This window comes from Xiphophorus couchianus, chromosome 10, assembly GCF_001444195.1.
Source record: "Xiphophorus couchianus chromosome 10, X_couchianus-1.0, whole genome shotgun sequence".
Taxonomy (NCBI): domain Eukaryota; kingdom Metazoa; phylum Chordata; class Actinopteri; order Cyprinodontiformes; family Poeciliidae; genus Xiphophorus; species Xiphophorus couchianus.
The window spans coordinates 7,850,123-7,877,332 of record NC_040237.1 but is presented as its reverse complement, the minus strand read 5'-3'; the positions used below and the strand labels follow the sequence as shown (position 1 = coordinate 7,877,332).

The window sequence follows — 27,210 nt, the reverse complement described above, 5'->3', positions numbered from 1 at the left end:
TATTGAGAAGCTGATCAGAGACAGTTCCTGTCCCCTAAAAGCAGACGCCAGCCACCAATCAGTTTAATCAAGAACCACTTAATTCCTCCCTTCTTTTCCAAATGCAACATTTGCCCATCTATGGCTCGTTCACTGCAACACAACATCAAGGACAGCTAACAATTCAGCTGCAGTATTTCCTGCTAGCACCACTTCCTTTTGCTCTTCTACAGACTTAATCCTGTTCTGCTGAGGTAAACAGTCATGCTCTCCTTTCACAAACTAGTGACAGACACTGCGACAATCCTAGGCAACCACACACCGCATCAGATAGGTGCACTGTTAAAGGTGGTTTGTTAAAGGTGGTTTATTAACATACATAAGTCGTCATGGAGCCTTTTTCCAAAGCAAAACTGACAGGCTGAAGTGTGTTCAGGTTCTTAGAGCTGCTGGCTTTATGGTGTGATTCAGTGAGAGCTGGGTGGACATCTGAGGCAACAGTGAGAGAATGAGCCAGGTGCAAAGTCCCTGAGGGGGGGAGGACTGGAAAATGATCACAGAAATTCATACTGAAACAGAATAATGTGAGCTTAAACTTCTGAAGAGAGAACAGAAAGCAGCATTGACCTGCCTATAAAGAAACCAGGGTTGTCATCAACAGTTGGCGGGTCAAAGACATGATTTATTTCACAAGTTGGACCAAAATCCCTGGCAATCGCTGATTAAAGCAGGGTTATTTATGATATTGTTGCACGTTAAAATACTTGAAATTTAGTTTGATTTATTCACCATAATCAAAGTTTTCATCAGATAACCTTAAAATAGGTTAGCATGTTTGTATTTGGTGAAAGCCAGTGTCACCACATGAAACTATCTCCATCCAAGGCAAGAAATGCCATTTAAAGCTAAATGGCTAATTGAGATTTCTGTATCTGACCTGAGAAGTACTGGAGTGATTTGGGAAAACACTCAGTACTTAGTATTGTTACGGGTGAGGATGAAAAATGACAAAATAGTCAAAGGACATTGCTCATTCTTAATCTAAAGTGGCAAATGTCTAACATTGACAGCAAAATGTAATTTTATAATGAGGAATATAGAGATGAACAATTTGAATATAAACTGAGGTAGTAAATTCGCTTGGAATGATAAACATTTTTTTACTACAAGGTCAGGGTTTAGTTAATAAGTTATGATTGCAAACCTACTTGGTCATTGGGCAATAGTTATTAATACACTGTGTTTATCCCAGTGTATTATAAGCCTGGTGGGCCAACAGGCTTTACTAGTGCCCTCGCCAGGCTAAGCATTGCTTATATACGCTTTTAAAAACTGTTCACATTTTAAGACTTTATACTTGGTGTTCAGATATTGATCTCCAATCTTTCAACAACACATAGTTATCAAATGATATTTTCTGTCAACTTTAAACATTTTTAACTCAAAAACACAACGGACCGTTGGATGAATCACTGCCCGAGCCCCCGACCACCAGGCTTAGCAAGTTTTCTGGGGGAAACCTGGGAGTGGTCTTTCTACATTTTGTATAACAAGTTTATATAGCCAATACAAATATACAAGAACTATGAACACATAGACTCACTATATAAGGTACATTTACTTGTGAACACAAATAGAAACCCATCAAATTGTATGGTAGAAACTTAATGCATTTAGCAGTTTTAGTCGAACCCACAAAAAACCAAGCCTAGACTAAGACCCAACATAAAAAAAAAAAAGAATCACTTGTGGAAGCTCATTAGCAGACTGACCACAAACTTACATGTAAGCAGACCCTCAACTACATCTCACTTGTCCATTAAATCTGACCAGCTGCTAAGAAGTTAAACAGACAACTATTGAAAGAACAAACATCTAGCCAAATGGTAACGGACTCAGCATGAGTTGAGGTGACAAAGAGGTAAAGGACTGTACTCACTTAGCATTTTTTCTTTGAAAATGTTTCTTGTTTTCTCATTCCTTTCATCTGGCAGATGGGCAACAGTAGTTCAAACATCTACTCATTACAAATGCATGTGGAAACAGCAACTTATAAGACTGCAGGCAAACTTTGAAGAAGACTAGCTACAACAAAAGAACAGGAATGCTAGGGCTAAGGTTCACACAGGTTTACCATAATCTGACAACAGATTGGTAGAAACATTGCCTAGTACGATGAGTCTACAGTTCAACTGCAACATCCTTTTTAGCAACGTTTAGTTGCATGGACTGGTTTCTTGAACGCTACAATGAGTTCAGTGTTCTACAATGGCTTCCAGTCACCAGATCTCATACAGATAGAGCACCTTAGAGACGTAATGGAACATGAGATTCACATCATTGTGCAGCTGACAAACCTTCAGCAACTGTGATAAGCTATCATGTCAAATATGGACCAAAATCTTAAGGGACAGCTTATTAAATTTAGGCCCAGGAGGATTAAGGCCAACCTGTTACTGTCAAGGTGCAATTAATGAGAATCTACAGAATGTTTAGAATAAAAGGTCCTATTTTCTCACTAATTTAAGCAGGAGTCTGTGTTTAAACAAAGAAACTCAAACGTGCCAGACAATCATTTAATCATTTTGACTGTCCTGTACATAATGTTTGTCAAAAAACCCCCTCAAAACTGGAAAAATCACTGAATTAAATTAATGCTTAAAGGAATCGTCTTTGTTTGTAAGATATACTTTCTATGTTTTAGGGGAAATTACCTGTAAAAAAATACCATTTAGATTGGTGGGACTCTAAACCTATTTCAGTAGATAACCATATATGGATGGACAGTTTTATTGCTTCTGTTCAGGCTTCATATCTTTTGGCAAACTTATGAGTCATTTGTATTGCCTTTGTTCTTTTACACACACACACACACACACACACACTGTATTGGCAAATGGTCTAGAAGTGAAATATGAATGTCAGACAAATATCTTTAGGTCTGAATTTTCATTTTTTACTAAGTTTTGATTTTTGCTTTTACATTTTAACTCACAAATCAGAGCACAAGATACACAACTGTTTACAGCTCTATCAACTCCACCTGGAAATTCAACTGCTGTTGAATAATTTATTTTCCAAAAAGACAAAAATACAACGCTACTGCTGAAAAGGCGTCGAGTCTTAGTACAACAGTAGACCTGAGTGACTAGTCGCCTCTGAGTGAAACGGATGAAAGAGCACAGAGTTTGGATTTGAATGTAGTCAAATATGAAAACTTGTAGGACATCACACATCCAATCACCTCAATCATCAGAGGCGCGGAGAAGAATGAGGAAGAGGAGGGATTGTTCAACACCCCCACCACCACTCTAAACGGGATGTGCTCTCCTCCCACAGCTCCAGCACACAAAGCACCAACGGCAGTCTCTACAGCTGCCGTTTCCTGGCTGTCAGCACATTCTGCAGCGTGGCGCTTCTCTGGATGCAGCGCACATGTGGTTCGTCACTGGGAACCAGTACGCTACACTGATCCTGAAAAACGTGGCCCAAGTCTGAGCCAAAACCCAGCAGGTTTTCTGAGTGACAGCTGAACACAGAAACATCACTGATAATTCACAAATCATCAATCCAGGAGAAATTTCCAAATGTAAAGGTTCAGTTTTCCCATGAATGAATCACTTCTTCATGCATTAGCCCTGAAACTGTTTCCCTGATCGATTTTTACTGTATAACCACAACATAGAACAAATATACACAGAGGCATAAATACACAGAGGCATCTCAAAAGATCTGAATATCAAAAATGTTTTGTCACTTATTTCAGAAAGCAAAACTCAGATTTCCTGCACATAAAATGAAACCAATCACTGACCATGAAAACATAGGATTCTGTACCTCTACAGTTTTCTTCCAGATTCATGGACCTTGATTTCCAAATAAAATATGACCTTGAACCACAAAGCAACAGTGCAGTCTCTGATTTAGGAGTGACTTGATACGAGGCAACATTTGTGTCCCAGGTGAAGGCTTCATCTGTGAGTAGTGGCTCTTTCCATTCAGGTCTTAGTCTGAATGGAAAAAGCCAAGGCCTGAATGCTAAGACCTGAATGGAAAGAGCCAGACAATCCTCTCAAGGATGCGGTTATCGTCGTTGCACATTTTCTTACCACAGTTTTTCCTTCCAAACAACTTCCAATGAATATGCTTGGATTCAGCGCCATGAACAACCAGATTCTTTAGGATGGCTTGTGGAAGGTGTCAATGACAGTTTTCTGGATATCTGTCAAGTCAACAGTTTTTCCCGTGATTGTGTGGTCTACTAACCCAGACAAAGACCATTTAGATGCTCATGAATCCCTGAATATTTGAGTGTGGCACCAATATTTACTCCTTTTTTTACAATATTCTATTTTTCTGAGACTTTGAATTCTGGGTTTCCATGATCTGTAAGACAATCAAAATTAAAAGAAAAAGAATTTTGAAATATTCCACTTTGTGTGTAATAAATCTATATAATATGAGCTAAACTTTCTGAAATTAGTAGGAAAACAATATTTACCTTTTTTTGTACAATATGAAGTGTTTTGTAGATGTACCTCTATTTAAGGTTTTTGCAGTTCGACATCAGAGAAAAAAAACACAAATGATGGTATGTTGCTATGCAAGGGAAAAGTGTTGGATCAACTGACAAGTCTTTACAAGCCAAGATTCAGAGCAACATGATCTAAAACAACATGTTGCAAACATTACATGTTGTTGCATGTGTGAAGTATTACAAGTAGCTTCATTCATTGTTGAATTATAAACAATAACTGAGCGGTTTAAAATATATACCCAAAGAATGAAGTTTCAAAGTATTCTCTCATTGAAACTTTGTCAGTAAGTGTAAAAAAATAACTTTCTGATGTCAGATAAAGTAGGCTAGAAACAGATCCTTGTATTTTGGTATTCCTTTCAAAATATGTACTTAGACATGTAAGGTTATTGGCAAAATTCAGATATCATGGTGTACAATGATTTTTAAAGGCAAGAGTTTTTAGAACTAGAGAAAGAATTGAAGTTCTCTGACTAAAACAGAGTAAGGCAGATGAAGACAGATATATGTGGCTTTTTTTTGGGAAAAAGTTATGGTGAAGAAAAACCGAACAGTAATTTTGTGGTAACTAACAGAGTGCCACCCAACACTATTTTGAAGGCAACACTGTTTTAAAACAACACTTTGCAAGCTAAGAGGAGTACATCTGGTAAGCAGCTGACTGCAGATTGGCTGCCTTATCAAACAGTCTGACTAATTAAACCGGTAATATCAGCTTTCTGTACCTCCAGTGTTGATTTATAAAAAGCAGAATGGCCAAAGCATGTAGTATTTTGCAAAATGAACACTAAAGTTCTACCAGTAAACTACACAGAATATTATTGCATATTTTTCCTTAGGACTATCTATAAAACATAGCTGTTATAACGCTATTGTAACCACAACATTTAAAGCTATGTTGTTTTTTTTTACAGCATCAGGAAAATGGGATTATTATTGCTTTAAATGTGTAAAAAGTAAATTTGCTTTGTGTCAATACAGAATCACATACCGCCCCATGCCTTGTCATGCATCATGAGACAGTTAGCATTTATTTAAGCTTCATTATAAATACAAAGCTGAATTTTCAAATGGAACATTTATACGAGGGTCATCAGTTAAGTTTGTCTGCAACATTATGTATTTGGATTTGAAAAGCCTTCAGTCTCTCACTGCTATTTTAACTACTTTAATGTAGAGTTGAAACACTTATTCTGATTAACAGTGATGACTTGATTATTGAAATAATTGAAAAATAATTTAGGCATCAATTAATTGTTAACTGGAGTGTACAGATTCAAAAAACAAAGTCAATTGGTGGAAGAGTAACACACTTGTAGTAATAAGCCAAAACTACATTGGCTTTAAGGTTATTGTATCTTAAGGTATAACAAAAACCCCCTTTGTAAATATGTTCTACCACAACTTATTAAGCGGTATAAAAAAAAAAAAAAAGAAAAAAAAATCTCCTAGAACATTTGGATATCCAATTATTAATCAGTTAATGGTAAAAAAAATGTGTACACTAAAGGAAAATTATTTCATTTTAGGCATTAAAAATTACGGATAATCCTGATCCGATCATGTGACCTGAAATTCAGCCCGATCACATAGTTTCACACTGGATCAGAATCAGACATCACATCCTGGTCAGGGATCAGATATACATTTATATTTACTCTAAACAAAACAAGAACAACAGTATCTACAGTTACGAGGTGGTACAGAGTCAGATCATCTCAAAACAATACATGCACAGCACTTTGCAGCAGTGACTGCCGTAAAGCAGAGCACATCAGCGTAGAGTGGGAGCATTGTTACCAACTTAGTGTCGGCGTCATTGTGTTTAGCAACTTTTCAGACCCTCCAGAAACTTTTTATCAAAAAAGTGACTAGCGACAAATCTATCAACAGTCTCTGGTTTATTGGAGACAAAATGAGAAAACACCTATTAACTGCAGATACACTGCAGAGCGCACTTGCAGACAGTCAGTCTGACTGCAGTAAAGCAGAGAGGAGACCCACTCCATTTCATTTCCATAATGCAATGGAAACACAAATGTGCAAAACTGCCAGTGACCCCGCTCTAGATTACATTTAATGTAGTCCCCCCCCAAATATTTTTTTAAATATCAGATTAGGACTCTATCAGACAATACTCAAAATCAAATGACTAACTCAGGGGCAAAAGAAAAAACAAAAAGAAAAAACTGATTGACATCCCTATTATTTCTTATTTATAAAAAGAAATACAATAATTTGTATCTTAATTCATTTCTAATATTACAATAGTATAAAATAAACTTAAGCAGTAAAATGAAAAATTTACAGAAAGTGCCAATATTTTCTTATCCAACTAATTGTCAGAATAATTGAAAAATAACTGATTACTAGCTTAATTATTAGCTGCAGCCCTACTTCAAAGTCTAAGCTGGGTGAAGGAAGTTGCCAGCCTTGCATTGTGAGTAAATTCAAACATCAGACTGAAACTCTTATTGGTTACTCAGATCAGTATAACAACAGAAATCTATCCATGAGAAAAGAAGATCTGGATCAGTGTCCAGTATTCATGCACTTTGGAAATGTGCTTCGAAAACATAAGATACATTAGTATAATTCATCTACTATAGTGTTTTCAGTTGCATATAGATGGATTAAATATGCAGCTATCCAGAGATAACCATGAAGGTTTTGCTCCTCACAGATTGGAGCTAACATTCGTCACAAACATTTTTCAAATTTGAGTTCAAGCTCAAAGGCAGATTACATTTATAGTTCTACCTTTTGTAGATTGTCTAAATTACACTTGACATGTTCAGCCCTCATCTGTTAAATGTCAATCAAAGGGTTCTTCCCATTAGCTGTAACTTTGTGTACCAGCCTCCATCTTCACCCACTTCATGTCCCTGCAGTCCAGCTAGGTGGTGGGGAACAAGCAGGCACTCTTATAACCTTGCTGTCTCTTATGAGTAAAACTTCACTCCTATCAATGCTTCCCTGAGGAGAACAAAAGTGTTTACCAGTCACATGTTTTCATATTACTGCTCCTCAGCTCTCCTTGTGACCACTGAACTCTACTTTTGTGTCAAAAGGGTTTTTGACCAAAATTTTTTATTTGAATAATCTCTTTCATCAGAGTCTTACAAATGAGCAAAAGCTTTGTTTTTCCTACTTGACAGATCAAAAATCTCTACAACACAACCACATCCCGGCAGAATAACTCTCCCTGAATGAAAATACACTCTGCAGGAACGCTGACCACAACAGCTGCTTTTGGTACCCTCAAAATAAATTGTTTACTGCTCTGCTCACATCTAATAGCACTGAACACAATCACCATTCTTCTAGTGGAGCTTTAAAGTCTTTTTTTTTTTTTTTGAAGCTCTGTCAACCAGCAGACGCACCTTCTCCCTTGACCTCTTGCCTCATTTCTCTGTTGCAGTGATTTCAAGTGTTGGTCAACTATTTCGAAACACCATAATAAAACTAACTTTACATGAAGTGACTTTTGTTAGTACAAAGAAACACGTCAGACAACTGATAGAAACCTGCAATTTGAGGGTCTCGCTGCAGCTTGACGCAAACACATTGTTAAAGGTTTAAGTGCTACCAACTGTGAAGGTCACTTTTGCAGGCTTTGCTTTTGGCTCCATGACAATCTAACAAGAGTTTGATGCATTTGCCAAGGCTTGCAATAAGAAGGTTACATTTTTATCTCAACTTTGGAAAAACTAAGCTGAAGGCCTGAGATGTTTTCTCAGGCCTGAGATGTTTTCTCAGGAAGATAAGACAAAAAAAAAAAAACATATTGTTGAATACTCTATGCTTAAACTCCTCCAGGTTGCTGTGGCACCAATAATCTTCAGTGTTGAGATATCAGTGGGTTGTTTAAAAATGATGTCAGATGAAGCATAAAATATGCAAGAAGCTACAAGAAAGGAAACTATTTTCTTGGAGGCATGTTGGCTGCTACAATACAGACTTCAAAAGACAATAAAAATGTAGTATGACAAAGCTGCATAGTTTTTACTCCGCTTCAGTCTAGAACAGAACAAACTGGATGAGGAAATGTTGCCAGCCTTTTGGAAATCTCAAAAGTTATGGCAGAGATCTGCTAACTCAATAAGAAAGACAGAAAGTTAGGAAAGTTTAATCCACTAATGGTTCTAAACACTGGTGCAAAATCCTTAAGTTGGTTTCAAAGGTCAACTGTAATCATTTTGTGTTGGTTTTGAAACAATGGGTAAGTCTTAACTGACTGGCCTCTCACTTGGTAAAAATGTAATTTGCTGTTATTTATAGATCTTAAAAATCAGAAGCTAAACTCAGCACCAGCAGTTGGAAGCTTTACAAAATCAGCGGTTGAATATCTGCCACAAAACTTAAAAAAAAAAAAAAAAAAACTCACATCAAAAGATGTACACAAAGTATTTTTTAATCTTTTTTGTTTTTACTTGTGTTTTATTTTGTATATTGAAAATGTCTTCCAGGCCCAGGGTGGAGTGTTCTGTAGAAAATTGAAGTTCATCTGTCTTTGAGACAGCAAACTTGCGTTATTATGCCATTATCAATATATTACTTGAAAATTGTCTCAAAATAATATCGTTTATCACAATAATTTCTGGGCTAATTTATCGTCCATCAGAATGTGTTATCATGGCAGGCATATTTACAATTCAGTTATTACCAATAAATGACTAAAAGGAACTAAATTAATACAAATCAGCTTATTCTCTTTATTCTACAGTCACTAATTTTAGACTTGTTTACACAGCTGAAAAATTATCTCAACTGAAACACTGACAGGACAGCTGCTTCAAGTAATCTTGAGGAGGAAACCGTTCGGGAACCGGGATTACGGATGAGGCCAACCAGCAGGACAGGGTGTGGGGCAGGAAAAACAAGAGGGCAAATTCAGCCAGAGAGCTGCAGCAGTCATTACATAAAAGAGAGGGGTTATGTAACGCCTGTGGGTTTGTGTTGGGGAACTTGGGTCGAGCTAAACACATCCAGATGTGTCAAGTGGAACAGAAACCTATACAGGCGCTCGACTGCATACATACATGGACAGCAGCAATGAAGGGAAGAAACAACACAGCTAAGTGACTCAGACTGCAGAGTAATGCTGAGCCATAAGCATGAAAGGCACGCTGTAGTCCCAATTACCCTGCAGATCATACAAGTAGCACATTGGCCGGATTGTCAGATCATCTGAAGGTTTTTAAATACTGAAGAGAGGAATCTGTTTTTTAATGATCAGATTACAGGAATTCTGATATTTCTATTGTTCCATAAGCCATTATGTAAGATCTGATATTTCCTGATGAGCATTTTTTGTTGCCTCAGAAACAAGAAACTGTGCCCACTTGTTTCTTAACACAGAACGCGCCGTGCTCCTTGTAACATGCTTAATCTAATGAGGACAACTTATTCTGCGGTTCGAGCAAAGAATGCCATTAACATAAATTTTTGAAAGTAGCAGCACCCACCAACTGGTGCAGGCCCATTACGGATCTCTCATTTACAACGGACACCAATCAAAGAAAAAAAATGCCTGCAACTTAAGCTTGCAACAGATGTTGGGTGAACACCAATCCTGAGATACGGGAAAGCACGTCTATAGAGCAAGCATGGCAGGATTACTTGTAAGCAACACGGCCAAACATGCAAGCAGGTTACATTACCACACGCCTGTCAACCCACATGACATTAAAAGAATTAGGAGGCTGCAGCTCGAAGAAAACATGAAAATGTTAGTAGTTAGTGGTGTAGCACCTTTAAGCCGGTAATTGTTAACAGAGACCAAATGTTAGATGGGAAAAATGTGATATAATAGTCTCAGAAAAGCCCACGCCTCACTTCCTAGAAGACAAATATGTTAACTAAGAGTCATGGCTGAACAGCGCCGAGAACCAGTTTTCAACCTGTTGAATCACTAGCTCCAGGAAGGGATATCAACTTTAGTTTTCACTTCGCTCAATAAAACTCAAATATTCACAGCTTCCATATCAAATGAAAATGTCAAATGTTTACATCATAAATAAAGCTCAGTTCCGTTAAGAAACTCGGTACATTTCGTTTGTTTTTGTTTTTATTAAAGTGCAGATTGTATGGTACAACAACCGGTGACACTCCCATAGTCTCAAAGAGCAAGTTTTAACTAGTCATGAGCAGCTTTAGATTATCTTTAGGTCGGAAAAACTAACTTCAGCGGGATTAACAGTTCTTACTTAACAGTACTGATTACAATACAGTTAAAAAAAACAATCAGCATCCAATCACTGATTAATAACTGATTTTACTTCCTCCCCAAACAAAAGAGCGTCTTACACAAGCACACATGATCTACTGTGCTACAGACAACCATAGCTAAATGTTACATCTAACTGCAGACCTCTTCACTGCTCTAATGTCTAGTTCCTGGAACAGAATCAGTGGAAAATGTGCCTTTACACTGAGTCACTACATGTTAATGGAGACCATGCTTCAGGAAGCTTTCGCTGTCTGACAGTAAAGCTGTTATAAAAAGGTGGACACTAGAAAGTTATTATGCTTAAATAAAGCAGGAACAAACCATGACATGCTCACTGCGATGAGAAATTAATTCCTGAGCAAATAGATGCAGCAAGGAAAAGATCCACTTCTATAAATATAAAAACAGTGCGAGTGGTCACATTTATAGACAGCAGCAAAAACCTACAACCTCTATACTAGTAATATTCCTTCTCATATGTTTGTTTAGAAAGTATGCGAGGGAAATATTTATCTTCTTTTTGGACTTTTCTGAAAACTGTATTTGTCTCACTGGGGCTGAACTTTAATAGCAGCATATACATATTTAAAGAGTGATATGCTACAACTGATTCCCAAGCTTTTCAGCTTTCAAGCCACTGAACATGCGCATGACTACATGAATAATAATAATAACGATTGGTAAAAGACCCATATAGCCTTGTCTATCGATGCATTAACATTTTTCCAACTGAAGTATAAAAATTAACTTTTTTAAATTAACTCTCAGTAGGACGGCAAGCTGCTTATTTAATGGCACGGTGCCAATTCCAGGATCTCCTTAGATTTATAAACGTGTACAGTTAAAATTTTACAGATAACCAAGACTGAATTGAAACATGTGCAATTAAAATTGAAACATATGTAATTAAGTCTGAATCTGCCTATGCGATCATTTTGACTTGTCTATATAGTTCTGTAAATTAATTTGATCAGTCCGTGCCTCAAAATGGCATCTGTTGTAAGCTGACATTTTCTAAGACTGACCACTGATTGTTTCAGTGATGTGTCATCACTGAAACAAAAGTGATGACACTGAAAAATAAGTTCTTTTCAAGAAAATAAACTATAGTTTGCACTGAAAGACTTTTCATAAAAGAGGGATAATGCAGAACATGTTACTGCTGTAGAATTCTTTAACTTTAAGTATTTCTCTGATCTGTTCCCTAGGAGCATGTAAGTTTTAATTTGAAAGCCTTTGACAAAAGTTAGATAGCTCTTTTGCAGTTTCATGGTGATTGGCAAATAATGCTATGCTTTTATTACCACCTGGTTGCTGTAATGAGAAATGATTTACTAGGAGAGCAATAAAAAACATACCGAAAGACAACACAACTGTTAAAAATAACTTAAAAGCCAAGCTTCTCATAGCTAGTAATTTTAGATCAATTAATCAGTTATAACTACTTTAAAAAAAAAAAAAAATTACAATTAACTATGCATCTGATGGTGTTGAAGTTCCCAACTCGGGTAGCCAATCTTCACAAATAAACTGTAACATCAAATAGAAGCATTAATTGTTCATTATCTTTGTTGTGTCCTAATCACACATTTAATAATCTAATTCTCAAAAGAAGAGAAATTTGATTGCTATTTTACAACTTTAGATACTTATTGATAAGCTATGTGGAATGTCTTATGTAAATCTATGCAGGACAAGAATAGAAGACAAACAGTGTAACAACTTCCACTTTTAGATCCTAACAAAACCAAATGAATAAAGCTAACTACATAAGATAAGGTCACTGTAGGAAAACAGAATTGGAATGACTTGCAAAACTGACTTTTTAATTAAATCTTTAATTAAAAAAAGCAACTCATTGTTCAGTTTTTTTCCTGTTCCGAGATGCATTTTTACAAACTTGCATCACTGAATTAAAAAAGTATAACCTTTGTCAGATACATTAGCATTTTCCATATTTTCTAAGTACATAGTCAGATCTTAAATTCAGTTTTTGTAATTGAAATTTATGACACTTGCCAAGAGTGTTTAAAACTGCTTTAAAGCTAGATTTTTCTAGTTTTGTCCTGATCAACATGTTGTGATTTGCCACTATGTAAACAAACTGAAGTTGTTGACGAACAGTCCTATTTGTTATATATACATTTATAGCATTAAATCTATAATCAACACAAATCTTTTCCCTAACACCACCCATATTGAAATTTGTCAAAATTATTTACTCCAGTTTTATTTCCTCTTATTTCATCTTTTAAATTATGTCAAGTGTAAGAATCAGAAGCCTCTCTGTGAATTGTTTACATGTTTAGGCACATAAGAACTTCCTGTTAGGATATGATGATATTTAGGTCAAAGGTTTAAAGTCAACACAGCGGAGGATAATAAAGAGCTACTTTGTTAATAATCTACCCAATCCCACTCAGGCCAGTAACTCCATTAACACTGCCAAACCACCTGCTATACTGCCCCCTCCCTCTCTTGATTCCAATGACACATGGATGTGCACTCTGATGTGAACTTCCCATCCTACAGATTTCCATGCCCCTGCTGACACAGACCTGACATTACAACAGGAAGCATGCAAAAAAAAAACTCCACACCTCCTCTGAACCCACTACCTCCTGCCTTGAAGTTTTCTCAAGATTTTAATAAAAAATTTAAATGACTGGTTCTATTGGTGCTCAGTCATTTTGCTCTAAAGATAAACAGAACGTTCAGTTTCAGCCTGGGTCTTCTCAGGAGGCAGAATCGTATGACAAGGAAGCTCTTTTTCCCCTAAGACCAGCCAAGCTTGTGTGTTCTCTACAGGATCCCACCCACACGGTTACATGCTGCATGGGTGAACTGTATCTCTACCCCTCCCTGGAGTTTGACCAGAGCACAACTGAGGCAGGCAGTTATAATTGCCATTAGCACCTGCTATGCTGGAGTAGCATATTGCAGTGTTTGGAAATGGAGGGACTTTCTGTTGACAGTTGAGCAGCTCCGAGCACCATGACAGGCATGAGTAATGGGAGATGTTACTGAAAACCTTAAAATGACTGAAAATTTTTAAAATTATGAGACGATTTAAAAACAAATTTAATAGAGGCTTCAAATATTTCTGTAAGTACTGGACTTTGTCATGTACAGTGCAGGCGGTTTTGCCATTTAAAAAAAATGAAAATGTGTGAGGTCACTGCACTTACATTTTGACATGTCGTTGCTCAATGTCCACTCTGGACAGCTCCTCCTCTTCCAGGTCAGAGTCCCCACCAGAGCTGCTTTCAGTTACATCAGAGTCAAAGGCGCTTTCTGCTGAATGCAGGTTGGCTGAGCCGCTCAGATACAGCCTCTCCAATTCCAAGGGCACGGCACCGCTCTTCAGGAACCGGCCCAGGCCGTCCCTGCTGTTTGACGAATAGTGCCGCCCGGCCCTCCATGCGGCCGAATGCGGCGCCACCTCCGACTTGCGGCTCCCGGCTCGTAGCCTGCTAAGAGCCGAGTCCAAGAAGCCGCCTAGCTGCTGCTGGACGTGCCGCTCTACCTGCTTGGCCTGCACCACCTGAAGACGTTTGCGCAGGCGCTGCAGGCGGCTTTCGATTTCGGCCTGCCGCTTGCTGTTGAGGGCCGTGCGCTCTTTGACGTGAGCGTCGAGGCTGTCCGAGGATGAACTGCAGGGCAGAGGCGGCTCTGGTGTGACTGTGCATTGTGGGGATCCCTGTTGGCTGCTGCCTGGCCTCTCCCCGTCGGAACCCTGCGGCGGACCAGTACGCGTCTGCAAATCGGCTTCGCTTGAATTAACCTGTTCCGTTGAGTTCGGGTTGTCATGGTTAAGGGAGGACAGAGCAGCAGAATGAAGCACTGGTGGTTCCACATTATTTCCATCTGTGTTCTGAGGAGCACCGGAGGAATGCTTCTGTCTGAGGGCTTCTTTCATCGGGATGTGGCCCGATATGGTAGCAGTGAAGGTCTCTGAGTCCAACGGCAGGTTCTGGGGGTTAGAGTCTGTGGCGGCGGAAGGCTTGTCACCGTTCACCGCCACCATGCAGCCCGAGCCTGACATGCTGGCCAGCTTCTTGGCCAGGCCGTTGACAGGTGCCATGGGCTGGCCACTCCCGTTGGTGTTGCCACTCATGAGGCTTTTAAGCTGACCACCAGAGAGTTCAATTGCCTGCCTCCTCAGGAGGAACTCTCCCCCACCGTTCAGCAGAGAACTGGGCAGAATTCTGTGGCTTTTCAGCACAGACTGTTTGATGAGGACTCCTTGCAGCTTGATTGACTCCTTATTTGCAGGGACAGATGTCACATCTGAGCATAAATAAGAAGCCACCAGTGGCTGGAGTTTGCCCAAGGCCGAGGCCTGGGACACGGAGTCTGGTTGGGGCTGCTGTTCCTGCGGTTCCTGGTTGCCGCCGCAGAAGTCGAGAGGGCACTCTTCGGAGGCGACCTTGCACTTTCCGGGGCCGCTGCTGTGGATGAGGATGTTGTTGGCGTTACTGTTGTTCTCTGCACTGGCCGGTGAGAGACTCGAGGATGGGGCAGCCAGTTTGAAGCGGATGTGGTGAGCTTCGGCTGGGGCGTCGGTGAGAGCGGGCGCCATCGCAGCCATGCAGTGCAGAGGGACGGGCACCTCGGCCTGCTCCACTCCACCCGCTTACTGCCCCACCTGAGGACAGCCTGGAGACGACATGGAGGAAGAATAAGACAAGAACAAAAGAAATACCAAATAAATAAAAAAAAATAACACGATGAACAGGGATGGAAGGTTAAAAACAACAAAAACCCCATCTTGGATAATTTTGATTTCACAGTGTCACCAGCTACACTAATCAGTTCAACATATATGAGAAGAAAGCTAAAAATGTCTATCAAAAAAAGAAAAATAAATAAGATTTATTTTAAGAAGTTAAAAGGCAAAAACACAAAATTCACACTAATGTATTGAATACTAATTTCAGAACTGTCAAACAATATGACCACAGCTGAACCTATATACAACATAAATAAAACACTTGCACAACTGGTTTGGTAGGACTACACTGTGACTGGAAAATTACTAACCAACACCCAATCAGAAAGTAGAAGGGTTCTTTTTTTCTTAAATGGGACCAATAATCAAAAGTAATAAAACTACTGAGCCCATCATACTTACTCCCAATTAAATTGTAAAAGTTAAGAATGTAAATCCTTTCCAACTCAAAGTGAAGCAAACATGGTCAAAACAAAATATCTGAAGCAAAAGGAAGATCCTCTTTCAATAAATTCTCCAAGTTATTCACTTAATTTGCACCAAACAATTTTTTTTTAATTTAAAAAATAAACTGCCAGAAAAATGTTCCAAAGAGGGCCAACTTCAAACAAAATAAATAGAAGACACTATGCACTGACCTTGGGGAAATAAGATGTAAAGGAAGGTTTGGAATAACAGAAGTCACCTGAGCTAAGGCCACTAAATAATTTCCACTACAAGCATGTACGTGCAAACAAGGCCTCAATGTCATTTACTTATAAGGTTGTGAAAAAGAAAAATTGAAAAAAAATATCCTGGCAAGGAAAGAAACAGGAGAAACCAATACAAACTGGCCAAACCCCACTGCCCTACATGTGCCCTGGCAAGTCTGCATACAGCAGGGTTCCTTGCAGGCCATGTAAGTAGGTGGATTTAGGCCCAGCATTAGCTCAAAGCAAATGATGTCATCCTGCCAGGGTTGCTCTGTCATTTCATCTTTACTCATTATTAAAATCTCACTTTCCCTGATATTAAAAGCAAAAATGCTTTAAAAAATGCAGCATGCTAGGAGAATGTTAATGGCACAGAGCATTGTTTGACTGATTAACATATCTTTCATGCCAGCTGCATGCCTATTCAGGGGAAACTTTTAAACAGACTGCCTTCAAATTGTAAAAGATAAGAGCTGCATCTCCGCGCATCGTCTGCATGCTCAGATGAATGGGGGTTCAGTATTTCACCGCAGTTTCTAGTCGGCGCGCACTACGCCATGTTGGTGTTTCCGAAGCAGATTATGCAATGCAATTCATCCATCTAAAAACACCCATTCGGCTCCAAACACGCCAAATGAGTCCGGGGAACACCGGGGTAAATTTAAATGGTCAAAGATGCAACTATAACTCCCCATGTTGTTTTTCTGTCAAAACGTGTGGCGAGATGCGACAAAAAACGTTCACATCCAGCGTTAGCCAACCATAACGTAATCATCAAAATGTCTTCCTGGTGTTTACAAGAGCATTTGTGCACGTAAAAGGCAGCTTTGCGCCTTAGCGCTAAAGTGTGCACCATTTCATTGCACTAAATTTCAATTAGTTTAGGCGGAAAGGCAGCACATGATCACTTCGTATCATGAGGAGGTGTCAGACAAAAAAAGGAAGACAGAAAAACCATCACGCAAACGCAAGAATCGACAGATAAATATTTGGTCACTCTGTAAACTGCGTGGAAATTAATGCGCTTCACTGCTGTTTAACGTTAGCCCAAGAAAGCTGCTGATGCAAGAAACAACCTGCTGGCAAGCTGGCGTGTCTCTCTCTCTCAAGCCAGCTGCAGTGAAACGACACATGCCCTGACCACAGTTATCTCGCTTTAATACGAAACTATTTTTTATTTTCTGGTGGAGGTAGAGTCCAACTTCGGAGTTTTACGTAAACCTCGTTAGTAAACATTTAAAGTGCCTGCGTAACCTGCGCGCACTTGCGGTGATAGTTTAGAGCAAATTACGCTTAGAGTTGAAATGTTTAATAAGAGCGTCGCTGAACACACAACAGTGAAAATAAAACAAGTTTCTGTTGCATTGAAGATATTAACATGACCCTTCTAATCAGACATCTTTGTGTCTGATAAATGTTTTAAACAACGTTTTACGACCGATTGCACAGTGGAGACACGGTCTGCATTGTAATCAGACTACAGAAATAAACACAAGTAGCTTTTTTTTTTATCTACAGCACCAGTCCATGGCCTTACTTTCGTACAGAAGCTGGAAGGGAATCGGGCGGTGCGTGTAGTTAAAGCTGGTCTCTGTAAAGCAGAGAAGTTGGAAGTAGACCCAGGCAGTCTGGTTAGCTCGCTAACAAAGAAAAAGGAGGAACCTACCACGTGACGAGGTTGCACTATCCGAGGGAATTTCGGCAACAGTCCCCTGCAGTTTGGGTGGAAAAAAACCAAGAGTACCAACACAACACACGGGGCTTTTGTCGATCACTCTGCCATTAATTATTCCAAAAATACACAGCCAGGGTGCGGAAAGGGGCCCGCTTATCGGAGCCTCTCGGCTTCGTTCCGGATTCAGCAATGGGCGAATCACCGAGCTACAGCTCGCCTCGCCGCCACAGCGAATATTATAACCCTAGGCCGCGAAATAGTCCGTCCTATCCCCGATTACTTCAAATGTAGGCGATTCCACGGCAATCCTGAAGCGAAAAAACAGATTCCCGACGAGAGAGAGGTAATCCAGATGGCGGTTTGACGCGAGGCTTTTTCTCTCGTTTTAGGGAGAGACGCTTAGAAAATGGCGGCTAGCTCCTCTCCGTCGGATTGAGTCTGACAAACATAGAAGAGCTCTGCGCGCGCGTGTATGTGTGTGCGTGTGCTGCTGTAGGCGGGAGACACTACTCATTCTCACCACTAGAGTAAAGGGCAGATAAGAACCGACAAAAAAGCTCAAAGAAGATACCACAGGAGGGCATTGTCTTCCCAAAAACACAGCGCAGTGTCACTTTCACACTTATTATTCTGCTGCGATGGTGCTGCTGGTTAAACTGGAAATATCGCTGCCTCTGCTTAACGTGTATCCCGCATGCTCTCGGAACAACTGTTTCAAGCATATTCAGCTTCTGTCCACAAAACATTCACACGAAAGGGATTATTCATGTTAAATGACCTTGTTCATTCATAATTTAAACCAAAGCAGTTAATACTCGTCAACAATCACTCATGTGTCCTTATTTCTGTTAAACTACCACAGTAAAGGCTCTGATTCCCTTTAAAGCTCATGCTGCGCGTCTCTCATGTCACTTTGAACAGGATCTGAATCGCCCACCACTACAGCAGCCTTCTGTGGAGGTGTAGCCTGTGGCCACATGAAGGAGCTCTTTCCCTTCAGTGTAATAAAACACCACATGGTGTCTAGGAAACAGCACCAAACAGCTCTGACATAAAAGCCACTGCACCTGGACTAATGATTTGAATTAACCCTGTAATTACGGTATCAATCACATTTCATTGTCAAATTTAACTGCTTCATAGCTGCTGACTCCCTGTGAAAAATCTGTGCAATAAATTGTGCCAGATAAAAAGAACACAAGAAAAAAAAACATATTTCAAATGAAATACTAAAGCTTTTGTGCATTTTGTTTATTTACCTTTAGCAACATGTATTAAGCCCAAACATGAAGATTTCTTGCATACAGGCTTTTGACATATTTAAATAAAGAATTTAAATGAGTACTACATATGTGTTTTGTCTACACATATACAATACATTTTTTTGTATTTTCTGTTTAATGTGTTGGTAGCCGCTTTAAAATGTCAGCTTTTAAAATCCTGCTGGTTGAAATTAGTTATTTGTAGAGTTCATTGTATGTTAATAATAGTAATTGTGCTTGCAGATTAAGTGCATTGTACTCTGGTAATAACATTAAAACTAAATCATTTTAAAACAGCACCATGCAAAACTGTTTCCTTTTCAATTATTCAACATGAAAGCCAAGTATTATCTTTAAAGCGATAGTTTGGTTATTTGGGGTGAGGTTCTGTTGAGACGTTATGACCAGTTAATATCTTACCTTCAACAGATAACTCAGAGTTATAGGAAACTCCCCAGAAAAAGATAACTCAGAGGGGGCCAAGACAACACTGGACTTCTCTAAACAGCTTCCGTTTCAAAATGCCCATGTTTCACTTTTTGTATGAGGTGGTCACTTATGTAGAGGCCTTTATAGATATTTGTAAACACAACTGCTGCATTTAAAACACAAACAGCTAAATGAATAAGTACATATGGGCGCTTTCTGAAAGAGGAGCTATCTATTTGCTATACTCACTTAATGCTTGTGGTGGGTTGAATGCTAGTGCCTAGTCTCTACAGTGTTTAACCAGGATCTTCTTGCTGGGAGGTTAGAGGAGTAATGCGGAGTAAAATATAAAACATGAGAAAATTAATAAATAGTGTGCCTAATAGTAATGCCATTTTAAATGTTGGTCATCTTCGCCACCATTATTGAAAAGGCGACATTAGATCCCAAGGCGTTTTATTCCCAGGTAAATAACACAAAAAATAAATACTAATTAAAAAAAGAAATGGGACTTATTTCAGCCTGAAAGAATTCAACATTTGTCTTGGACCCTCTATGAGTGGCCATTAAAAAAATGTGTCTCTGATTCATCGAAGTGAAGTTACAAAGAGTTGAATTCTGAAGACAGACATTAACTGATCATATCCTCCGAACAAACTTTAAAAGAAAATCTTAGTCATCCATCTAAATTAATAAACTTAGACATTAAAATGGGCAACATTTTAAATTATTTGATTTATTGTTGCATAACTCTGTCACCAAAACCTTAATGTTTTAGCAATATTTTAAGTGTGTTTACACACAAATTTGTTTTCCGATTTCATTCATAATGGCTGTTGACACCTAGAATAACAATAACATTACATAGATTAAAAAAATGTGTGGGCATCCACTCTGTTCTGTAATGCATTTCTATAAACAGTGATGCAAAATAAATGGTGTGCACACTGGCAGTATACAAAAACTATCTCAGAAGAATATTTTCAAAAGTTACTCTTAAAATATATTCAATAAAGTTAATGTAAATTTATATTTTGTTACTAAATCATGGGCAAAATATGGGTGACATGTTTGTTTTTTCAGCATACAAAGACTGTCAAACTATATTTTTGACACAATATCAGAAATAGCCAATAAAAAATACAGTTATTTTGGTAAATACTGAAATTGTGATCATGTAAAACAGACTACCGATTCATTTAAAAACAGCATATTGAGTAGCTATTCAATACCTAACCTGAATTAAAATTTTTACTAAATGTTTTCAGGAAATTCCAGTCACTTCCTGTATTAGTCACTGATGAATCCCTGCGCGTTTAAATTTCAGACGGTTGAACAGATTTGTTGAGGCTGAATTGCAGTGTCGTGCAGACACTATGGAGCATGAAACCTAGCATGTCATGTGTCAATTATATACATCTGGGTATTTGAATTCAAAGTGTTCCCCCACAAATAAACTGACCCTGAGCTGCTGGTCATTTCTCCTCTTCACCATGTCTTTGGAGTTTTGGTAATTTCATGCCTGATTCATACCGGGTACAAAATTGTGCCAACTACCGCGGCGATGTTTTATACCAACCAGACAACATTTCATACTTAGCAGGCGGACGTTTCACCACCTTTTCACTTCTGTTTTTGCCAGCTTTACTGAAGCTGGCTTTTTCAAATCAAGTCTGCACAAGCAATTGGTTTTAGACTTAAGCAGGGTCATTTAGACTCAAAAGGGTAATTGCTAACCTCAACTTCAAAAACACTGCTTCCACTGTTTGTTGTTTTAGCTCCTTCTAAAGGAAAACAATATTTGACAACAAATTGGACAGTTATGCTGAATATTTTTATGGGAGTGAATCCAAATCTTGTTTTTAAGATAAACAAATGTAGTATGAAGAAACACACAGAAACTGACCTAGGACATACTTAAGCATACACAGAAATGAACACTTCATTACGCTGGGCTGGAATGTTGAAAACAAAATGAAAAAACTAAGACTACATTCGTGTCACCGAACAGTCCACATACGAAAAACAACTGAAAGATTCCCCAGTTTCCGTGTTGAGATGTTTGGATGTTCGATATTAATGGTGAAAAAAATTTATATAAAAAAATCATACTATAACTCTCTTTTTCCTTTCATTAAGTTTTCAAGTTAGGCATTCTGACAAGGAGAATTAAGCCTGCAAACAGACAGATTGTAATAGAAATTAGTCTGATGAAAATAATATTTTATGAAATGAGACTGATTATTTTTTTTATATGTACTAATACTACCCATGCAATGTGTGTAAGCTATAGTAAGACATTATCAATATTACATTTGTTGCAAATGAGATAAGGTTTCCAGTTTTAGCATATGTTTAAGTCCCTGGCTCATTTGAATTTTCTCATGCTGTGGTGACTTCTGCACAAGCTGCTTGTGTTTATCTTTGGTCGTTTTAAATAAACAGTTGTGTATGACTTCCTGTATACAGAGGAGGTTATCCAAGGCAAAACATGTTGCACAAGATTAATCTGGGACCTCTCATGTATTCTTAATGTTTAAAAAAGTGGTTAACAATAAAAAAAGATATGAAAATCTAAGAAAAACTGCTTGACTCCACAGGGCAAGAACTAAAACTATCAGCCTCTAGAACCAGTTCTCTTCTTTTATGAATGTTTTAACAAGGAAATATAACTAAATATCTTAGATCTTTGTGCCTAGTTCTGGGTTACAAAAACAGTGCGTGCAAAGATGGTGGATTTAAGCACTCCTTTGATGACCCCTCATGGATTCCAAGGCGTTCCCTACACTTCCTGAGATATTGTTCCCGTCTCAGTCATCTGAAATATTTCCAGAGATACCCAGAACCAACACATCTGATGTAGCTCCATCCCCAGAAGCCATTTTCTTTGAGATAAGTACTGGAGCTACCAAGAGGACGTTCATTACATTCACAGTATCCGCAGAGCATTACTAACTGACAGCCATAACAGAACATCCCTGATGGTCTCAGTGAAACATAAACCAGAATAAACAAGGACATGTAATAATAGTGTAGGATTACCTTTAACTCCATTGTTGAAATAATCCAGGTAGTAATCCAACGAACCACAAATGCAGTTACTAGTTTACACCTAAAACATAAAATAAACAAATAGATATTAGAAATAAATACAGATGTTAAGCATGAAGCAACAACTAATATTTACAAATTTTCAAGCCAGAGCAATTCAATTGAAAAAAATAATTATGATTCAAAGTCTTTATTGTTATACCAAAGGGTTGAGCGGTTTGGCCACAAAGACAAGTTACGGTACTATCTTTTTTTTTTAATTATTAATTTTTTCAAATCATATAAATTGTAGTTATTAGTTTTACTCCAAAAATCAAAAGCAAGTTTGTAAACTTTTTTATAAACAGTTAAAGTGAACAATTTTTGAATGACACAAAAACAGAGAGACTTAAAGACAGTTAATTTGACAACAGCCCATTCAAGTATTAACTCCAGTATGACAAAGATAAACAATGAGCCACTCCAATGAGCACTCACTCCCTGACAAATATACAACAAAACAAAATAATCTGAATGTTTTTGTAAGATTGATGAATTTATGAAAAATCTATTACTACTAATACTACTACTAATGACAAAAATAAACATTTATGCTTTTATGCTGAAGTTAAACTAACAGTACACAATAATCACAATACTGAAAATAATTTTCTGTGGAGCGGCACAATGTTAGGAATCAATGTTCTCTATTGCAATGACTATCAGCAATTAAGCCGCACCATGGAAGTTCCATACGTGAGAACTTTCATTTTGCCTCCACTAAATGCACATTTGAGGGAAAGCTGTGTTGATGGTACACATTTTAGAGATAGAGAAGCTTAGTCATTTAACCCTCCTGTTATGTTCGTTTCTGAGGTACAGCAATAATGTTCGTGGGTCAATTTGACCCGGGGAGTGTTTAATCATGCAATAGTGTCAGAAACCAAAAAAATCCTCCAAAACATTTTTCTATCTGATTATTAACTCCAATACTAACCATTTCAATTCATATTTGTGCAATGATGTTTGATTATTTCTCCCAAATTAAGGATCAATGACAACAACCTACTCATTTACTCATTTGGACATAAAAAATGGAATTTGCATTTTTAATATTTACTGAATAAATCCTAGACACAAAAAAACTATAATTTCCTTGAAATTGATTTTTGGTAAATATTTTTATATTACACTTTTTTTTTTTTTTTCAATGGGTGATCTTTATAATTGAACTTGAGACACATATACTGTTCAGGGTCAAATTGACCCACTGATTAAAATCAAGATAAATGAGTCATGCAGAGAGTATTTATGTTTCCCTCCACTTCTGCTGAGTGTCACTCAGTGTGGGTGGAGTTTGTCCACAGGAACAGAAGAAGTTCTCCTCAAAAGTTGTGTGAACACCTGCTTTCTCGCAGTTTCCTAGTGAAGTAAAGAGAATAGTGAGAAAGTGGGCTTGTGTGTGTCGGGGTGTGCATGGATGTGTGTGGTGTTTGTGTGGTGAAATATGGTTCATAGCTGCAAGGAAACATATAGAATTGGACATTTTTTTATCTTTTTTTGCACTTTAACCTGACTGCCGGGTCAAATTGACCCGAACAGTATCTGTGTAAAAAGTAGACCTAGGGGTTGGTACAAATGTGTAAAACTAATACATTTTCAATTGATATGTAGAGTTCACCTATTAAGACAAATAGGAAAAGTTTCATGCAAAAAAAATACTTCCAACTATTTTTAGAAAATTTTCAAACTTTAAAACGGGTCAATTTGACCCGGAACATAACAGGAGGGTTAAGAACAGCTAAATCTAAATGATTGAACCATATCCAAAAAACAGCTACTGGTGTAATTGTACAAGATGAATATCACTACTAATTATTACAGAACAAAGGTCCAGTGTAATGTAGATAGAACTTCCTCCAGAGTAATACAGTATGTGAGACAGGTTTGAAATGCTGCACTATTTAAGTTGACCACAAGATGTCAGTAAGTTTTGCCCATTCACATTACAGTACTTACTGAAAAGAACATCCTGTCTCCCACAAATTTGATTGTAAAGCTTGTCACAAACCATCAAATTGTTGTGCATATTTTTCATATTTTGAAGAGAAACTCAAAATAGTATGTTTTAACTATAACATCAAAAAGGTAAAATATGATTGTTAAAAAAAATACTTTTTTTTTCTTAAATTCTGTTTTTGAGTAATTTATTACAGGATGAAATTACAAAAATCCCAGCTGATAAAGTAAATACCCACAAAGTTAGATTTGATATCTGCTCATTTAATTCCCGTAAGCCAAATATCTGGGCACAATGTCAAATATTTGGTCCTGAAGATGAGTAGACTTTTTAAAATGAACCTACTAGTTTCAACAGCTTGATTGGGCTGTTGACGTTTTCACCAACCAACAGATCAAAAACAACTGATCTGGCCTTTAAGCTGAATTAGAGACAATTAGAAGTCAAAGAATTAAGTAATATTTATCCCAACCATTGCAACAGCAAAAAATTTATTAAAGAACATTGAGCCACATTTTGGATCAATATGCAAAAAAATACATAAGTACATAAATTTGACAACATGGTCTTTTAGTAGGCATATTAGTGCCAACAAGTCTATTTTTGTTCCGTTCTCTTGGTTGATGATTACCTCTAGCTGCAATGTCACGTCAAATTTCTTTTATTTTTTTTTGTGGGTTGTAGATTCAAGAACGTCTGACTAGAATAACTAGAATATCACTCCCTACCTATTTTTCATCTATGTTAACATATTTGACATTTATTGTTGAATTTTTGATTAGATTTAGATGTGCATCAGTAGACTTTTTATATCAAGCAAAAAGCCTTTCACTGAACATTTTAAAGTAGTCATGTTAGCGTATTGTTGATTATTTTACGATAGGTCCGGTTTTCAAATGAAAATAGGAAGTAAATTATATTCTACTTTTAGAATGCAACTTTAATGTTTCACCTGAAAACTTATGCAAGATGAATGTATTTTTGTTTTAAGGCCAACAAACTTTTGTAGCTCTTATTAATGATAAGCACATAATACTCTGTGGTAATGAGCATGAGCGTCTGGGTGAATAAAGAGACTATTTTAAGTCAATTTTGATATGTTTGACATAGTCTCTTCAGAAAGTTTACTAGAATATCTTTATTATACATTTATTTTACTTGTGGTAATTTTAAATATATGCAACTTCTTATGGGTTTTGGATGGGTTTCATCTAAGACTATTGACGCATCTTAGATACCATTTTGTTGTTTTAAATATACTATACTAGCGAAACGTAATGACTGTAACCTCGATAATTCCGCAGCTTTCCGCTTTAATTCATTCATTTCAACAGCTGAAATAAACCTTGCTGAAAACTAAACATACTAATTAGTTAAATAAGTTGTTGTGGTTTTGAAACCTATCCTCACCTCGGGTTGAGGCTTCAAACACACAGAGTATCTCATAAAAGTTTAGGTTTTGACTAGTGGAATCGATGAGTCTGTCGCGTCCAGCTGCCAAGCTAAAGCTAACGGGCTAACTACATTAACGTTACCGTTGCAAATTTTAAGATGAAAAAAAACTTTTTAAATGTTGATTGTGGTCACCACTTAGGTGGACTTAAACGGTAAATCAAACAAAAAGGCACATTATTAAAACAGCTAGTAAATAATTGCATTATAACTGTTTCTTTATTTTATAAAAGGCACATTAACATTACTTTATTAGAAGCTAACGTTAGAAAGCTAACATGCTAGTATTCGTTAGCTGTTTGCTTCCCGATCTCAGACTCCTCAATGAACACCATCTCATTTGTACATACGGGAGGACAAAAGTGCATAAAAATGAACACTTCTCAAACAGAAGAACCAGTGGTTTAACCAAAGTAAGGGTCATTCTTGACAAATAGATTGTTACTCAATTTTTAAGAAAATAACAAGACAAAATCTTACTTACCTGCTTGTCCTGTTACAAACCACCGATTGTATCCGCCCTTAGCATCACCATTGGCCACCTCTTCAAATCCGGGCTTTCTATTGGCTGCCGCAGATGTCGGTCTTAGCAAATGCCCGTACAGCGGAAATGTGTACGAAAGTTCATAACATGAAACTTCATATTCAAAAAATATTGTTTTTATTTAAAAATGTTCACTTTAGTCTCACAACTTCCCCTTCATTCATAAAAAACTGCTTTCGTTTCGGCGCAGCAAGACTGTCGTTTACAGCGTAGGCATGCTAGCTGCTCTCTCTGTCCAGCCTGATGTGTTTTCACTCAGATAAACAAGCTGCTATTTTAATGCTTTGTTTTCTGGGTTTGGCGCTGCAGTGTGCCATCTATTTTTCATTACGCCTTTCACATTAAAACAGGTGAAGCCTACAGCAGCGTGTGAGTTTGTTCAGAACATTTACCTGAAGGCTTAGCACATTGTCTCACTGCTGGGGTGAGATTTGACTGGTCGAGTAATCTGTCCCCCAAAAAGCAGGCCAGGAGACATAAAAGCGGCCGAATTATTGACCAGAGTGCCGTTCAAACAAATGGTAGCGATGCATATGTAAAGCTAAGTGAAATAGGATGAACATAAATTCAAATTAGTGTTTCAGTGATGCATTATCACCACAATTTAGCATTGGAGTTAAAAGTTA

The 27,210-nt window shown here is 37.7% G+C and overlaps 1 protein-coding gene across 4 annotated transcripts in view; it reads right to left on the bottom strand.

Annotated features, from left to right (window-relative positions):
• The window catches only part of LOC114152029 (KAT8 regulatory NSL complex subunit 1), a 41,832-nt gene extending 15,291 nt beyond the window's left edge, over positions 1-26,541 (bottom strand). For 3 of the 4 annotated variants that reach the window (XM_028029651.1, XM_028029654.1, XM_028029655.1), the window contains exons 1-2: positions 17,839-18,304; positions 13,937-15,407 (exon numbers count right to left, since the gene is read on the bottom strand). In XM_028029651.1, coding sequence (XP_027885452.1) covers positions 13,937-15,339 — 1,403 coding nt within the window. In that variant the 5' untranslated portion in view covers positions 15,340-15,407; positions 17,839-18,304. Of the gene's footprint in view, positions 1-13,936; positions 15,408-17,838; positions 18,305-22,580; positions 22,651-26,524 lie in introns of those variants that run through there. The other variant, XM_028029652.1, reaches the window with a different exon arrangement.
• Between the last annotated feature and the right edge of the window lie 669 nt (positions 26,542-27,210).